General features: G+C 44.4%; 2 protein-coding genes across 2 annotated transcripts in view; one reads left to right on the top strand and one right to left on the bottom strand.

Moving 5' to 3' along the window:
- Positions 1-18,615, top strand: part of LOC144697870 (uncharacterized) — a 139,273-nt gene that overhangs the window by 115,899 nt on the left and 4,759 nt on the right. The window contains exons 11-12 of the mRNA XM_078569840.1: positions 177-255; positions 11,186-11,984. Coding sequence (XP_078425966.1) covers positions 177-255; positions 11,186-11,984 — 878 coding nt within the window. The remainder of the gene's footprint in view (positions 1-176; positions 256-11,185; positions 11,985-18,615) is intronic.
- Positions 3,145-4,815, bottom strand: LOC144696947 (uncharacterized). The gene has a single exon (XM_078568664.1). The coding sequence runs from the start codon at positions 4,633-4,635 to the stop codon at positions 3,211-3,213; it is 1,425 nt and encodes a 474-aa protein (XP_078424790.1). The 5' UTR covers positions 4,636-4,815; the 3' UTR covers positions 3,145-3,210.

The following is an 18,615-nucleotide window of genomic DNA, read 5'->3' as shown; positions in this document are numbered from 1 at the left end:
GAAAGGTATTTACAAATGATTCGAGGGTTTCTTACAGTTGGGATCTTTCTCTGTTCTGTCCACTCGAGGTGTTAGATAACAGACTTTCTCCTGTCAATATCGAGCTGGAGTATTGGGCTGTGATGTGTTTCTTTGTTCATCTTGTTGACTCTAAATGTTGAATCTTGTGGTTTCAGACACCAGATAATCAAGTTCACAACAACAGGTTGTCTTTTCCTGACTTTATTAACAACACTGCAATCATACAGACAACGAGTATAGTTCCCCGATCTGGAGAACAGGGATAATGTTGAGGTAGACTCCTCGTTGTTCGAGTATGTCCAAGCTGTCAACAATTACATCGTTTTCTGTGGCTCCTCTCATGACTGAAGAGTCCGATGTGGGATCGACATGGACGCCCACAGAACTGACAGTTCATGTTGTTGTTGTTGGTACCTGGGGAACTTCTGCAGCTGCTCCACCTCTGGTCTTCCTCTGGGCACATCGGATGTTGTGAGTCTGCCGTAGATGGTCCTTGAAACATGCTGAACCAAATTTCAGTGTTTGCCTCCACATGGGCCGATCGGCTGCAGTGTTTTCCCCAGAGAGGTGGTCTGCAATGCACAAGTTTGTAAGGCTCTTTTTTAGGGTGTCCTTGTACCGTTTGTACTGACCACCTTGATGTTGTTTACCCTGAGACAGTTCCCCATTGACGATCTGGGGATTCTGTCATCATCCATGTGGGGGATATGGCCTGGCCATCCAAGTGGAATTTCCTGGAGGGTGGTCTCTGTGCTGTTGAGCCCAGCACGATGGAGACCTCGTTGTTTTGTGATTTTGTCCTGCCACCGAATCCTCATGGTGGACCTCAGGTGTCTTTGGTGGAAGCGTTCCAGAGCTTTGACGTGGCTCCGATAGCAGACCCAGGATTTTGCTCCATAGAGCAGGGTGGTAAGGACAATGGCCTGGGAGAGTCTGAGTTTAGTCTTCAGGTTAATGCCATGCTGCTTCCAGACACAAACAGAAATAATACAGTGGATTCAGAGCTCGATTACATAGGAAATACAGAGGATATAAGGCACAGAAACAGGCCATTCAGCCTAACCAGTCCATGCTGGTGTTTATGATCCACTCGAGCATCCTCCCATCTTTCCTCATCTAAATCTACCACGGTAACCCTCTACTCCCTTCTCCCTCTTGTGCTTATCTCGTTTCCCCTTAAATACATCCATACTATTCACTTCACCCACTCCCTGTGGTAGCGAGTTCCACATTCTCACCACTCTCTGGGTGAAGAAGTTTCTTCTGAATTCCCTATTGGGTTTCTTGGTGACTATCTTATATTAATGGTCTCTCTTCCCCACAAGAGGAAGTTTTCTCTCTGTATCCTCTATCAAAACCTTTCATCATTTTAAAGGCCTCTATTAGGTCACCTCTCAGTCTCCTTTATCCAAGAGAGAAGAGACCCAGCCTGTCAATCCTTTCCTCATATGTAAACACACACATTTCTAGAATCATTCTTGTCAAACAGCGCGTCCCTTCAGCTGTTCACAACAGGCGAAGTACTGACCATACTCAACCGCCCCAGGCTTGCAAAACTCATAACAAAGTGTCCAACATGATAAGTGACTCTGCAATTGGACAGCACTTGCTAAACAAATCTGATTGTGCTAAGAATGACACTGACAAACAATTTAAAATTATCAGTCATGCTCACGGTATAGCTCACTTACACATGATAGAAACTCATGTATTCACACACATGGTCCTGTCCTTTGCAAACAGAAAAAGCATGTCCACACGTTGCACTTTTTCAACAAAACAAAAGCGTTGGGACAGTCATTCCCTGGTTCATTTCCCATGACCAATCAGAGTCGACCTGCCTGGTTTGAATTTAAACAAAAGCTTGGCAGTTAACTACTGCCTGGTGCATTTTCCATGGTAACACCTCTACCACTCAGAGTCCTCTTGCCAACCAATCAGCCCCTCTTCTCATGTAGTATAAATCATTGTTCCATTTACAATTGGTATTCTTACAAATCTGTCCTGATGAGTGCAGGATGAAAAACTTCAACAGGATGTCTCTTTTTTCAGAAATGTTCAACAAAATTTCACCAATAATGATCCTGGGTGTGTTATCCTTCCCTGGATGCTAAGGCTAGGAGAGACATAATAACATAAGAAATAGGAACAGGAGTAGACCATTCGGCCACTTGAGCCTGCTCCACTATTCAATAAGATCATGGCTGATCTTCTTGTGTTTCAATCCTGATAACCTTTGATTCCCTTACCTAACAAGAATCTATTTACCTCTGCTTTAAAAATATTCAGTGACCCCGCCTCCACCGCATTCAGAGGCAGAGTTCCAAAGTTGCACAACGCTCTGAGAGAGAAAAAAATTTTCATTTCTGTCCTAAAAGGGTGACCCTGATTTTAAAACAGTGCCCCTTAGTTCTGGACTCACCCACAAGAGGAAACATCCTTTCGATGTCCACCTTGTCAAGGCTGTTCAGGATCTTGTAGACTTCAATCAAATCACCCCTCTCTTCTAAACTCCAGTGGAAACAAGCCCACTCTGTCCAACCTTTCCTCATAAGACAACCCACTCATTCCAGGTATCAATCTAGTAAACCTCCTTTGAACTGCCTCCAATGTATTTCTATCCTTCCTTAAATAAGGAGACTAAAACTGTATACAGTATTCGAGGTGCAATCTCACCAATGTCCTGTATAACTGAAGCGTGAAATCCTTACATTTATGTTCAATCCCTCTCGTAATAAAGAATAGCATTCCATTAGCCTTCTTAATTACTTGCTGTACCTGCATACTAACTTTTTGTGACTCATGTACCAGAATACCTAGATCCCTCTGCACCTCAGAATTATGCAGCCGTTCTCCATTTAAGTAATACTCTGCTTTTTTGTTCTTCCTGCCAAAGTGAACAACTTCACATTTTCCCACGTTAAATTCCATTTGCCAGATCTTTGTCCACTCACTCAACCTACCTATATCCATCCACAACCTCATGTCCTCGTCACAACATATTTTCCTACCTACCTTTGTGTCCTCTGCAAATTTAGCTACCATGTCTTCTCTCCCCTCATCTAAGTCATTGATGTAAATCGTAAAAAGTTGAGACACTCTAGGAGGTATGAGGAGCTGGGACTTGTCCATGAGAGTAACTGAAGGTATGAAAACTGAAATAATCTAGAGTTAGAAAGGAGAAAAGGTTCAGTTCTGGATGTGATTCTCAGCATCAACAACTGAATCCAACTTTTCTGGTAACATGTGAACTCGCTTATGTCTCAGCAGGTCGGATGACCGAGTAAATCTTTTCTCACACACGGAGCAGGTGAATGGCCTCTCCCCAGTGTGAATTCGTTGGTGTCTCAGCAGGTTGGATGAATTAGTGAATCCCTTCTCACACACAGAACAGGAGAACGGCCTCAACCCCATATGAATGCGGTGGTGTCTCAGCAGGTGGGTTGAATCAGTGAATCCCTTCCCACACAAGGAGCAGGTGAACAGCTTCTCCCTAGTGTGAATGCGCTGGTGTCTCACCAGATAAGATGAACAAGTGAATCCCTTCCCACACACAGAGCAGGTGAACGGCCTCTCTCCAGTGTGACTGCGCTGGTGTCTCACCAGATGGGATGAATGAGCGAATCCCTTCCCACACGTGGAGCAGGTGAACGGCCTCACACCGGTGTGAACTCGCTCATGTACCTCAAGGTAGGACAAACGAGAGAAACTCTTGCCACACACGGAGCAGATGAACGGCCTCTCCCCAGTGTGAACCCGCTGATGTGTCCGCAGGTTAGCTGACTGAGTGAATCTTTTCCCACACACAGAGCAGGTGAACGGTCTCTCTCCAGTATGAACTCGCTTGTGTATCAGAAGTTGGTTTGAACGAGTGAATCCCTTGCCACATACGGAGCAGGTGAATGGTCTCTCCCCGGTGTGAACCCGTTGGTGCATCAGAAGGCTCGATGACCGAATGAAACCCTTCCCACACACGGAGCAGATGAATGGTCTCTCCCCGGTGTGACCACGCTTATGTGTCAGAAGGTGGAAAGAATGAATGAATCTTTTTCCACACACAGAGCAGGGGAACGGCCTCTCCCCAGTGTGAATGCACTGGTGCCTCAGCAGATCAATGCTTCTTTTAAAAGTTTTCTCACATTCGGAGCATTTAAAAGGTCTCTCATCAGAGTGAACCAGTTGGTGCTTAGTGTAGCTTGAAAACTGAGTGAATGCCTTCCCACACTGGGAGCAGCTGAATGGCCTGTCCTTGGTGTGAACTCGCTGGTGCTCAGTGAGATGCACTGACTCACTGAACGACTCCCCACAGAGAGAGCAGCTGAACGCCCTCTCGTGAGTGTGAAGGAGCTGGTGCTCCGCGAGGCAGGAGGACAGCCTGAACCTCTTCCCGCAGTGGGAGCAGCTGAACGGTCTCTCATCAGTGTGAACTCGCTGGTGTTGGACCAGTTCCTCAGAGGTTTCAAAACTTTTCCCAGAGTCAGAGCATTGAAGAGGCTTCTCATCAAAGTGATCGAGTTGGTGTGCCAGCAGGTTGGATGAACACATGAATTTCTTCCCACACATGGAGCAGGTGAACAGCCTCTCACTGTTGTGAGCTCGCTGTCGTGTCAGCATGTTTACCGGCTGTATCAATCCCTTCACAAAAGAGCAGGTGAACAGCCTCTCACCAGTTTCCAGCTGAGACAGTCGATTAAATCCCTTCAGATATACAAATCTTCAGATCCCAATGACCCAGCTGACTCTGTCAGACGTGAGGTTTGATTTGATATTCCTGTCCGCAGATCCTCCTCTTCTATTACCCTGTAAAATAAGTTTACAAAGAATTACACTGTAAACATTACACAAACGGGCCATTCGGTTTATCTAGTCTGTACTGGAGTTTCTACTCCACACGAATCTCCTCCCATTCTAATCTCAGCCTTTCAGCTGATCTTTCTAATCCCTTTTCTCTCATGTTCTCATCTAATTTCTTTTTGAAAGAGTCTCAGGTACTTTTCTCAGCCACTTACTGTAGTAGCGAGTTCCACATTTTAATTACTGTCTGAGGAAAGAAAATCTCCAGTTTTCCTGTTGGATTTAGTTGTAACTATTGTGTACACAAGACCTCCAGCATTGGACAGACCAACAAGTGGAAACATTCTGTCCGCATCGACCTGCCCATTCTAATGAGGATTTTAAAGACCTAGATAAAAGCAAAATACTGCGGATGCTGGAAGTCTGAAACAAAAACAAAAATTGCTGGAAAAAACTCAGCAGGTCTGACAGCATCTGTGGAGAGAAAGACAGAGTTAACGTTTCGAGTGCGTATGACTCTCAAGTTCTGAAGAAGTCATACGGACTCAAAACGTTAACTCCGTCTTTCTCTCCATAGATGCTGTCAGACCTGCTGAGTTTTTCCGGCAATTTTTGTTTTTATTTTAATGACCTATATCAGAGGACACAAACATTTCTCTTGGTTTGAGATTGCTGTGTGTAAATCCTCCCCTGTGAAAGGAGTTTCCAAAATCCATCCCTGTCAGTCCCGGATATAAATGCACAACATTTACTCCTCCTGCTGACAGGGGCAGGAATGTCTGCGCATGCGCATTGCTGCACATTGACACCGCTCAAGATGGCGGCTGTTAACTCCGCCATTTTACTGAGAAGCGCGGCCCGCAGCTGCCCCCACGACCGTTCGCTGCGACCGCGGGGCCACTGCAATTTATTCGGGTGTCGAAGCCTCCAGTGGATCTTTATAAAATCTCACTGCCCACTCCACCGCCTCCAATCCTCCCCATCTACCGGCTTCATTGACTCGCCTGCACTCGAAAATTGTCAACTCCTTCGACCAGCTCTTGCTGCAGGAAGCAACTGCGCATGCTCCCCTAAACGAACCCACAATGCTCGACTCAAACTTGGTATTGCGCCTGCGCAAGGCCTTCCTGCAGCGAGGATGGGGCACATTCTGCCCCGCCGCGAATGCTGGGTAGAGCCTCGGCCATTGAGCAGCAATATTGTTGAATAGAAAATCATGTTTTGTGATCGATTGGAGTCATAGGGCTAAGATATGAAATTATCACATCAATTGATACAGCAACCAAAGTGCACAGGTCCTCCAACATAGTTCTGTCCTGGGTGTAATTAATAGAAATTAACACTTCAACAGTTAAATTCAAACTCACCGGAGTCTCAGAACGTGGGGGAAACATGACTTTTTCCCATGGCTCAGAACACTTAAGATGTCTTTTTCCAGTAAGAAAGCACTGATTGTGAATCAAATCCTTTGAACTTTCTAAATTGGTGGATTGGGAGGTGAGAAAACTAAGCAAATCCTTTCTCACTCGTGAAATAACTGAAAGGTCTCCCTGCAGTCTGACTGCTATTGTGTCAGTAAATGGGATGATCGACTGAATCCCTTTCCACTTCCAGATGGTGATGATCTTTTCACGCTGTGATTTTACTCATCAGTTTCCAGCTGAGACGGGGATCTCAAATCCTTCTTGCAATGAGCTCCACATTCTCAGCACTCTCCAGTTCAGGAAAAGAAAATTACTGCGGATGCTGGAAACCTGAATGAAAAACAGAAAGTGCTGGAATTTTTAGCAGATCTGACTGCGTCTGTGGAGAAAGAAACACAGTTTATATGTATTTCAGCCTGTGGCCTTTCATCAGAACCACACTGTGTCTGTGCATCACTCTGATTTTCAATCCACTGAAACAGCCATTGAAAATTGCCTCAACTTCACTGGAAGTACAAGGGACAAGTTTGTAGATGTGGCCTAATGTACAATAGATGGTATTTCAAAAGAGAGCCCATGTACCAATAGATATTTACATGAATTAACCAAACCTTTTAACCCTGAAGTCTGCTTAAATAATTCACCTCTTTAACAAAGACTGGACAATACAGCTCACACACACTCTGTCTCCAGATTTCTAGCTAAATGAGTTCACCTGCCATTTTATAGCTTTCTCGCTCTCTCCCTCTTCTATGCACACCATGTTAAACAAACACGTGTCACCCTTTGAACGATCATTTCTTGAGGTGTCCTGGCAATTTCAAAAGCCTAGAATGTTAATAACCTTATCCTTACAACTTTAATCTTCCCCAAGCTACATATTATCTCTAAAATATTGATATGAATCATGAACAAGGTGGTTATGAAAATATTTGTTTCATTGTTTCAACACTTCAAAATGATGGCTGTTTTCCTATGTGACTGTGTGTGTTTGTTCAATGAAATGTTTGTAAAAGGTAATGACGGGGAAAGATTGAGCGTTTTTCATGTAGGACAGAAGTGAAATGGGTCAACAGAGAAGCAACACATTTTCAATCAGAGCAGAAATAGATGACAGATACATAACGGCTCTTTCACCTGTAGTTTCATCATGAGTTCCATTACCATCGCTTTTGCCTTGCATCCTCATCCCCTTTGTTATTTAATCTCTCCCAATCACACCTTCTCTTTTGTTATTTCCCCATCCTCCCCCTTCACCGTCTGTGAACTTGTCCTGATGGAAGTTCAGTGTCTTGGGCCATTAACTGTTTCTCTCTCCACAGACTCTCAGTCTGACCTGCTCAGTATTCCCAGCATTTCCTTTGGTCTGACCTGCTCAGTATTCACAGCATTTCCTTTTTGTGAATTAGACTGAGAGTTGTATGGTCATGCCCCCTCGGCCTTGGGTGTTTGACACTGCTTTCCATAGTGCAGCGATCATAATGTTTGCTTTACATGCGAAATTCCTGGTTTGATCCGATGTAGAAACGCTGTGATTCAATTGCAAAGGGCAGGAGATCGGGTCATTGGACTAATAACCTAGACGTGTGGACACAGGTTCAAATCCCACCATGGCAGTGTGCAGAATTTCAATTCAATTCATCAATAAGTCTGAAATTGAAGACTAGTCTCAGTAATGGTGACCATGATGCTATCATCGATTGTCATGAAAACCCATACGATTCTCTAATTTCCTTAGAAGGTGAAATCTGCTTTCTTTACCTGGTCTGACCTAACGTGACTCCCGGCCCACGGTGATGTGGTTGACTTTTAACTGCCTTCTAAAATGGCCGATCAAGCTGCAAAGTTCAATGGAAATTAGGTTTTGGTCATAAATGCTGGTCTTGACAGTGACCCCACATCCCATCAAACAATAGTTTAAAAAGTGAGCAATTAATAGTTGTTCCATTTGTTTTCGAACAGGGTGACAGTAACTGTTGCCTCATTCCTTAATAGCTCCTTCTTTCACTTCTTTAAACAGCTCACATTAAGTGAGAGAAAACTGTTCCACAATGACCCAAAAACAAAATACTGCAGATGCTGCAAATCTGAACTTAAAACAGATAATGTTGGAAACACTCAGCAGGTCAAAGAGCCTCTATGGAGAGGGCAGCAGCATCAATGTTTAAGGTGAGTAAACCTTTATCAAAGCTTGAAGAATTTAGAGATGTAATTGTTCACAAACAAGTACAGAGCCAGGGAAAAGAGAGGGGAAGAGAAGAAAGAACATTGTTAATGGCAAGCAGCAGTGATTAAATGACAAAGGGGAGGATAATATCAGACAAAATTGTGTGATAATGAGACAAGTAAATAAATGAATGAGACAAGTGAACAAATAAAATTCAGATCTAGAGGGAGTATAAATGATATCAGCAGAACCATTACCAGCATCTACTGTCTGAAGTAATGGGAGTGGTGATTATGATCAGTGCAGGAGGCTGAGGACAGAGAGGTCAGACTGGGAATGAGGTGGAGAATTAAAATAGCAAACGACTGGATGCTCAGGAACATGCTTGAAGATTGAATGGTGATGTTCCACAAAGCAGTTATCCAATCTTGATTTAGTCACCTCAGTATGGAAGGGATCACATCATAAGCAGTGAATACACGATCCCAAATTGGAAGTAGTACAAATAATTTGCTGTATCACTCAGAAAGTACATTTGTGGCCCTGGAACATGGGAACGGAGGAGGTGAAAAGGTGGTTGCTGCATCTGCTGTGCTTGTATCAAATGTATTGGAACGATGCCAGAACTACAACATTATGCCTATCAAGAAAGATTGAACAAGCTAGAGATGTTTTCTCTGCTAAAGAAAGTGAGAGGTGACTTGATCGAGCTTTTCAGATTATAAAAGGGGCTGACAAAGTAGACAAGTTGAGGATGGTTCCAGTTTCAGATGGACGAGAATAAATGTAAGTTCATCACCAACAAATCTAATGTGCAATTCGGGAGATAACAAGAGATAAAACCAGAAAATGCTTCAATCCTCACCATGTCTGGCAGCATCTGTGGATTGGGAAACATGGTTAACATTTCAGCTTTGTGCACTGACATGATGCAGTTCTGGTGAAAGATTGCAGACCTGAAATGTAAATTATATTTCCCCTCTGCGGATACTCCTAGCTCTGCAGAAAATTCCAGAATTCTCTGTTTTTATTTCAGATTTACAGCACCTGCAGTATTTTTTTTACAAGGAGAATGTTGAGAATCTGGAATTCATCACCAGAAGTGTTTGAGATCCCCCATCTGAACTGGAAACTCGGGTAAATTCACACCTATGAATAAGTCGTTCACCAGCAGAATGTGGAAATGGATTCACTCAGTTATCCCATTTACTGACACAGCAGCACAGTCACACCGCACAGAGGCATCTCAGATACTACACACGTGTTTTTTTTATTCATTTGTGGGATGTGCATGTCGCTGGCTAGGCCAGCATTTATTGCCCATCCCTAATTGCCCTTGTTCAGAGGACATTTTTTAAAGAGTCAGCCACATTGCTGTGTCCTGGAGTCACATGTAGGCTAGACCAGGTGAGGACAGCAGATTTCCTTCCCTAAAGGACATCAATGAACCAGATGGGTTATTATGACAATCAACAATGATTTCATGGTCATCATTAGAGTTTTAATTCAGTTTGCCCACCTGTTCACACTTCAGCTTTAAAAGTTAAAAAGGATTTTATCCACAATGGGTACACTCTTACAGGGAAGGTGTGTTTTAAATGTTCTGCATATGGGGGGGGGGGGGGAAATCACTTGTTCACCCCAGCTGCTGAGACTCCAGTGAGTTCACACTTAACCTTAGTGGTTCGTTCTGCTGTGAATTATACCCAGGACAGAATTAAGGTGGAGGGCCACTTTGTTTGCTGTATCAATTAATTTAATAATTTTATATATTAGCCCTATGGCTACATCGTCATCAGGTCACAAATCATTATTTTCTATTGAACAATGTAATCGTTCAATGGCGCGGCTCTTACCCAGCATTCTCGACGATGTAGACTGTGCCCTATACTCATTATAGGAAACCCTGGCGCAGGAGCGGTGGTGGGTTGTGACCGGAGCATGCGCACCGCGGGTTGGAACTGGCGCATGTGCAGTTTGGTTGCTGGAACGGCAATGAGGTCGTCATCTGGACTCCGCAATCAGTGAATTACGGCTGATTATAGGGGCGTACCGGAGGCGGCGGAATGGGCGGAGAGGCCTCATAAACACTCAGCGGAGGCCTCGGACCAAGGTTAAGAATCTACCAGTCCCGCATTTAGTACAAGTGGGGCAACAGCCGCGGAACTGAATCTGACAGGCCCGAGTTAACGGCCGCCATTTTTATAGGGAGGGGGTGGGGGGCTGGCAATGTGCAGCGGGGCGCATGCGTGGTCATCCCTGTCCCTGTCAGCAGGAGGAGAGAATATTGTGCATTTCTGACCTGGACTGACAGGGATGGGTTTTGGAAACTCCTTTTACAGAGGGTTAGAAAGGGAGGATTTACTTTTAGGTGGTGAAGATTGAGGGTTTGGGAGGTTTTGTCAAAGTTCTGGTCGTGTTGAAGGCACATAAAATCTCCCTCCTTCTCGCCCTGTTTCCCTCACCCTTCTCCCATAGAGGTCAGAGTCTTGAGTCGGTCCAGACTGTCTGGCAGGTTCCCTTTCCAGAAGGACATTAATGAAACAGATGCATTTTTACAGCTTTTTCCTCATGCTGTCCCCACAAATTACCAGATACATTCAGCTCAATTTCACAACCTGTGTTTTGTTTCTGTGAGTTGTCTCTCACTCCCTTTTTTCTGTTTTAAATCAATTTCACAGGGTATTAGAAGGTGAAGATTTGCATCCAGAAAACCCCAACCGAATATCACATCAGGATCTGACGGAGTCACTCAATTTATCATAACCTTAATATCACCTTTTGAACATGGAGGGAGAAAGCACCGTTCACAGTGAAGAGAAACCATTCACATGTTATGTGTGTATACGAGGCTTCAACCGATCATCTGACCTGTCAGAACATAAATGCAGTCACAATGGGGAGAAATCACTGAAATGTGGGGACTGTGGGAAGGGATTCAATTATCCAGTTGAGCTGGAAACTCATCGTCGTAGTCACACTGGGGAGAGACCGTTCACCTGCTCCGAGTGTGGGAAGGGATTCACTCTGTCATGCAACCTGTTGGCTCACCAGCGAGTTCACACTGACGAGAGACCTTTTAAATGCTCAGACTGCGGGAAGTGCTATAAAAGTTCTGGGGAACTGATGCGCCATCAGCGTGTTCACACTGATGAGAGACCGTTCAGGTGCTCTCACTGTGGGACTGGGTTCAGGCAATTATCTGACCTCACTGTGCATGAACGAGTTCACACTGGAGAGAGTCCGTTCACCTGCACAGAGTGTGGGAAGGGATTCACTCGGTCATCACGCCTGCTGACACACCAGCGAATTCACACTGGGGAGAGACCATTCACCTGCCTCGATTGTGGGAAGGGATTCACTAATTCATCCACCCTGCTGAAACACCAGCGAGTTCACACTGGGGAGAGGCCATTCACCTGCTCTGAGTGTGGGAAGGGATTCATTCGGTCAACTGACTTGCTGGAGCACCAGCGAGTTCACACTGGGGAGAGACCATTCAGCTGCTCCAAGTGTGGGAAGAGATTCACTCAGTCGTCAACCTTGCTGACACACCAGCGAGTTCACACTGGGGAAAAGCCATTCACCTGCTCTGTGTGTAAGAAGGGGTTTTCTCACTCATCCACCCTGCTGAGACACCAGCGAGTTCACAAGTAACTGCTCTGATTGGAATTTGCTGTTAATCCATTTGTCCTTTTGGGTCTGTTTCTGATGTTAAAGAAGCCCAGCTCAGTTACAGTGATTAATATTCTGGACAAAAGTCAGATCGGCTTTGTGTTAAACACACAGTGTGTTGGATCTTTTTAATATCTCTAATTCATGTTGGTTTCTTTTGAAGGGCTCTCCCTCTCCCCTGTCTGCCCCATCCTCACCGCCAAAACGATGGAGGAGCCTTGAATTCTTTGAGGATGTAATAAGCAGGGTGGATAAAGGGGAACCAGTAGATGTACTGTGTTTGGATTTCCAAAAGGCCTTCAATGAACTGTCACACTAAAGGTTACTGCACAAGATAACAGCCCATGGTGTTGGGGGTGATATATTAGCATGGATAGAGGATAAGCTAACTAACAGGAAAGAGTGAACTGGGATAAATGGGCAATTTTCCAGTTGGCAAACTGCAACTAGGGGAGTGCCACAGGCATCAGTTTGGGGCCTCAAATATTTACGATCTATTCAAATGACTTGACTGAAGGGACCAATTGTATCGTAGCTATATTTGCTAATGGCAAAAAAATAGGTATTAAAGCAAGTTGTGAGGAGGATACAAAGAGTCTGAAAACGGATATAGATAGGTTAAGTGAGTAGCAAGAAATTGGCAGATAGAGTACAATGTGGTAAAATGTGAGGATATCCAGTTTGGCAGGAAGGATGAAAAAAACAGAATATTCCTGAAATAGAGAGAGACTGCAGAATGCTGCAGCATAGAGGGATCTGGGTGTCCTTGGACATGAATTACAAAAAGTCAGCATTCAGGTACTGCAAGTGATTAGGAAGGCAAATGGAATGTTGGCTTTTATTGCAAAGAGGATGGAGTATAAAGGTAGGGAGGTCTTGCTACAACTGTACAGGGAATTGGTGAGATCTCACCTGGATTACAATGTACAGTTTTGGTCTCCTTACTTAAGGAGGGATATGCTTGCACTGCAAGCAGTTCAGAGAAGGTTCACTATGCTGATTCCTGGGATGAAGGTGTTGTCTTATGATGAAAGGTTGGGCCTCTATCCATTGAAGTTTAGAAGAATTAGAAGCCAAAATTAGAAGAGAGAACAAGTGAGTCCAGAAGGCATAGAAGTTATAGGCCAGTTAAGGCACAAGGGAGTTTGGCAAGGTTGGATGGTATTTATTTTAATGCAAGGAGTCTGAAAAATAGGGCAGATGAGTTGAGGGCACAAATTAACACATGGAAGTATGATGTCATTGCTGTCACAGAGAAATGGTTGAACGAGGGGCAGGATCGGCAGCTCAATATTCCAGGAGAGAGGGTCTTCAGGCGAGACAGGGAAGGAGGTAAAAGAAGAAGGCAGTATTGCAATATTGATTAAGGAATAAATTACAGCAGTAAGGAGCGATAACATCTTAGAAGGCTCCTCAAATTAAGCCATATGGGTAGAGCTTAAAAACAAAAAAGGAGCAATCACATTGCTGGGAATGTACTATGGGCCCCCAAACAGTCAGAGAGAAATAGAAGAGCAGATGTGTAGGCAAATTTCAGAGAAGTGTAAAAATAATAGGGTAGTAATAGTGGGGGATTTCAACTTCCCCAACATTAACTGAGTTAGATATAGGGTGATAGGTTTAGAGGGAGCGGAATTCTTAAAATGCATCCAGGAGAGCTTTTTAAGCCAGTACGTAGAAGGTCCTTAAAGAGAGGGGGCGGTCCTGGACTTAATTTTAGGGCATGAAGCCGGGCAAGTGGAAGAAGTATCAATGGGGGAGCATTTTGCAGATAGTGATCTTAATTCCATTAGATTCAAGGTTGTTATGGAAAAGGACAAGGATGGGCCAGAAATCAGAGTTCTAAATTGGGGGAAGGCCGATTTTAATAAGATATGATTTGGCCAGAGTGGACTGGGAGCAGCTACTTTTAGGTAAATCTGCGTCAGAGCAGTGGGACTCATTCAAGAAGGAAACAGGGAGAGTAAAGGACCAACATATTCAAGCAATGACAAAGGGTGGGGCCAACAAATCCAGGGAACCCTGGATGTCGAGGGATATAAGACCATAAGAACATAAGACATAGGAGCAGAAATTAGGCCATTTGGCCCATCGAGTCTGCTCCGCCATTCAGTCATGGCTGATAAGTTTCTCAACCCCATTCAATCCCGGTAACCTTTGATCCCCTTACCAATCAAGAACCTATCTATCTCGGTCCTAAATACACTCGATGACCTGGCCTCCACAGCCTTCTGTGGCAATGAATTCCATAGATTCATCACTCTCTGGCTAAAGAAGTTTCTCCTCATCTCTGTTCTAAAAGGTCTTCCCTTTACTCTGAGGCTGTGCCCTCGGGTCCTAGTCTCTCCTACTAATGAAACATCTTCCCCACCTCCACTCTACCCAGGCCTTTCAGTATTCTGTAAGTTTCAATTAGATCCCCCTCATCCTTCTAAACTCCATCGAGTATAGACCCAGAGTCCTCAAACGTTCCTCATATATTAAGCCTTTCATTCCTGGGATCATTCTCGTGAACCTCCTCTGGACCCTCTCCAGGGCCAGAACATCCTTGCTGAGATACGGGGCCCAAAATTGCTCACAATATTCTAAATGTGGTCTGACCAGAGCCTTATAAAGCCTCAGCAGCATATCCCTGCTTTTATATTCTAGTCCTCTCGAAATAAATGCCAGCATTGTATTTGCCTTCCTAACTATCGACTCAACCTGCAAGTTAACCTTAAGAGAATCCTGGACTAGGACTCCCAAGTCCCTTTGCACTCCAGATTTCTGAATTGTCTCCCCATTTAGAAAATAGTCCATGCCTCTATTCTTCCTACCAAAGTGCATGACCTCACACTTCCCCACGTTGTATTCCATCTTCCACTTCTTTGCCCATTCTCCTAACCTGTCCAAATCCTTCTGCAGCTTCCCCGCCTCCTCAATACTCCCTGTCCCTCCACCTATCTTTGTATCATTTGCAAACTTAGCCAGGATGCCCTCAGTTCCTTCATCTGGATCATGAATGTATAAAGTGAAAAGTTGTGGTCCCAACACTGACCCCTGCGGAACTCCACTAGTGACCGGCCGCCATCCTGAGAAGGAACCCCTTATCCCCACTCTCTGCCTCCTGCCAGACAGCCAATGTTCTATCCATGCTAGTACCTTGCCTCTTACACCATGGGCTCTTATCTTACTGAGCAGCCTCCTGTGCGGCACCTTGTCAAAGGCCTTCTGGAAGTCCAAGTAGATAACATCCATTGGCTCTCCTTTGTCTAACCTACTCGTTACCTCCTCAAAGAATTCTAACAGATTTGTCAGACATGACCTCCCCTTGATGAAACCATGCTGACTTTGCCCTATTTTACCATGCACTTCTAAGTATTCTGAAATCTAATCCCTAATAATGGACTCTAAAATATTACCAACGACCGAGGTCAGGCTAATTGGCCTGTAAGTTCCCGTCTTTTGCCTTACTCCCTTCATAAACAAGGGGGTTACATTAGCGATTTTCCAGTCCTCTGGGTCCCTCCATGACTCCAGTGATTCCTGAAAGATCACCACTAACGCCTCCACTATCTCTTCAGCTATCTCCTTCAGAACTCTGGGGTGTAATCCATCTGGTCCAGGTGATTTATCCACCTTCAGACCTTTCAGTTTTCCTAGCACCTTCTCCTTGGTAATGGCCACCATACTCACCTCTGCCCCCCGACTCTCTTGAACTTTGGGGATGTTACTCGTGTCTTCCACCATGAAGACTGACCCAAAGTACCTATTCAGTTCCTCCGCCACTTCTTTGTTCCCCACTACTACTTCTCCAGCGTCATTTTCCAGCGGCCCAATGTCCACTTTTGCCTCTCTCTTAACCTTTATATATCTAAAAAAACTTTTGCAATTTTCTTTTATATTACTGGCTAGTTTACCCTCATATTTAATTTTCTCCCTCCTTTCTTTTTTAGTTGTCCTCTGTTGGTCTTTGTAGGCTTCCCAATCCCCTGGCTTCCCACTGCTCTTCGCTGCATTGTATGCTTTCTCTTTAGCTTTTATGCTGTCCCTGACTTCCCTTGTCAGCCATGGTTGCCTCATCCTCCCTTTAGTATGTTTCTTCTTTCTAGGGATGAATTTTTGCTGTTTCTCCCAAATTACTCCCAGAAACTCCTGCCATTGCTCTTCCACTGTCTTTCCTGCTAGGCTCATCTCCCAGTCAATTCTGGCCAGCTCCTCCCTCATGCCTCTGTAGTTGCCTTTATTCAACTGTAATACTGTTACATCTGATTCCAGCTTTTTCCTCTCAAATTGCAGGGTAAATTCTATCATATTATGGTTACTTCCTCCTAAGGGTTCCTTCACATTAAGCTCCCTTATCAAATCTGCCTCATTACACATCACTAAATCTAGAATAACCTGTTCCCTAGTGGGCTCCACCACAAGCTGCTCCAAAAAGCCATCTCGTAGACATTCCACAAATTCCTTTTCTTGGGATCCACTACCAACCTGATTTTCCCAGTCTACCTGCATATTGAAATCCCCCATGATCATTGTAACCATGCCTTTCTTACACGCCTTTTCTATCTCCTGGTGTATCTTGTGCCTCACATCCTGACTACTGTTCGGAGGCCTGTACATAACTCCCATTATGGTTTTTTAACCTTTGTGGTTCCTCAACTCTACCCACACAGATTCTACATCATCTGACCCTACATCATTTCTTGCTCTCGATTTAATTTCATTTCTTACTAACAAAGCAACCCCACCCCCTCTGCCAACCTGCCTATCTTTTCGATAGGATGTATATCCTTGGATATTTAGCTCCCAGTCCTGATCCCCTTGCAGCCATGTCTCCATGATGCCCACCACATCATACCTGCCAATTTCAATCTGTGCCACAAGCTCATTTACCTTATTTCGTATACTGCATGCATTCAGATACAACACCTTCAGTCCACCTTCAGATATACAGGATTAGATAAAGAGAAAATGGAAGGGTCATGGCAGATACCGAGGGCTCAAAACAGCGGAAGCCCTAGAGGAGTATAGACTGTGTAGGGGCGGGGGGTGGGGGGGTGGGGGCTTAAAAAGGAAATTAGGAGAGCAAAAAGGGGACATGAGAAAACATTGGCAGGTAAAATAAAGGAAAATCCAAAGTTATTTTACAAGTACATCAAGAGTAAGAGGATAACTAGGAAAAGAGGGCTCATGAAGGACCATAATGGTAATTTGTTCATTTATTCATAAAATATCTAAAAGAACACTATAAACCATTTCAAAATGGTCACTTTGACAGTGCAATGATATTCAAATATTCTACATAGATCATTTTGCAGTCTGAGATGCTACAATACAATTGTGATTCATGTAATATTTACTGTATACATTCAATGTGACTCACTTTTTTTTTGAAAAATATACTTTATTCATTAAAATATCTGAAAGAACATTACAAAACATTTCAAACTGGCCATCACAAAAAGTGCAATCATATTCAAGTTTTCCACATAGATCATGAGGTGCTTGAATACAATCAATGAACATTACAGACATTTCAACATAGTCATTACAGACAGTCAGTTGAATGGTATTTAAGTTATCTACATGGATCATGCTGTACTCTGAGGTGCTTCAATACAATTATGACACATGTAGTATTCACTGCATACATTCGATGTGAGTCATATAGCCCGAGGGGGTCAATGCGATTCCAAGCCCCTCTGTGCACTATGACTGAAAGGTCCTAGACATCGACCTTTCCCCATTGCGCCTTTGCGGCGGCTGCCCCGAGCTTTAGTGCATCTCTCAGCCCATAGTCCTAGACCTTGGAATGTGCCAGTCTGCAACACTCGGTCAGGGACAACTCTTTGCACTGGAAGACCAACAAGTTTCGGGCAGATCAAAGAGCGCCTTTCACCGAGTTGATGATCCTCCAGCTGCAGTTGATGTTTGTCTCAGTGTGTGTCCCTGGGAACAGCCTGTGGAGCACAGAGTCCAGTGTCAAAGAACTGCTTGGGATGAACCTCGACAAAAACTACTGCATCTCTCTCCAGACCTTCTTGTGGAATGTGCAAAGACATATTCCACAGGGAGGTGAACAACAGTTTCTTCCCCACCACAGCTACCTAAAGGGCAGTGAGCGGAGGGGGTCAGACTCCTGGCATGTCGGAAGGATCTAATGGGGAAGGTCTTTCTCACCACCAGCCAAACTACACCTTGGGTTGGAAAAGTTCTGGAAATGGGGCTTTCTGCCAAATAACTTTGACAGTCTCTTCAGGGAACCATCCAACAGGATCCACCATCTCCTTTTCCCACAGGGCCTTGAGGACATTATGTGCCAACCACTGCCTGATGGACTTGCAGTCAAAGGTTTTTTTTTAAATTCGTTCATGGGATGGGATGTGCTGGGCCAGTACTTATTGCCCACCACTAATTACCCTTGTTCAGAGGGCATTTGAGGGTCAACCGCATTGCGGTGGGCCTGGAGTCACACATAGGCCAGACCAGGTAAGGACATCAAATTTCCTTCCCTAAAGGTCATTGGTGAACCAGATGGGCTTTTACAACAAA

The sequence above is a fragment of the Cetorhinus maximus genome, chromosome 23, assembly GCF_964194155.1.
Source record: "Cetorhinus maximus chromosome 23, sCetMax3.hap1.1, whole genome shotgun sequence".
Classification (NCBI taxonomy): domain Eukaryota; kingdom Metazoa; phylum Chordata; class Chondrichthyes; order Lamniformes; family Cetorhinidae; genus Cetorhinus; species Cetorhinus maximus.
Note: the sequence above shows the minus strand (reverse complement) of the source record. Positions and strands in the feature narration are given on the sequence as shown.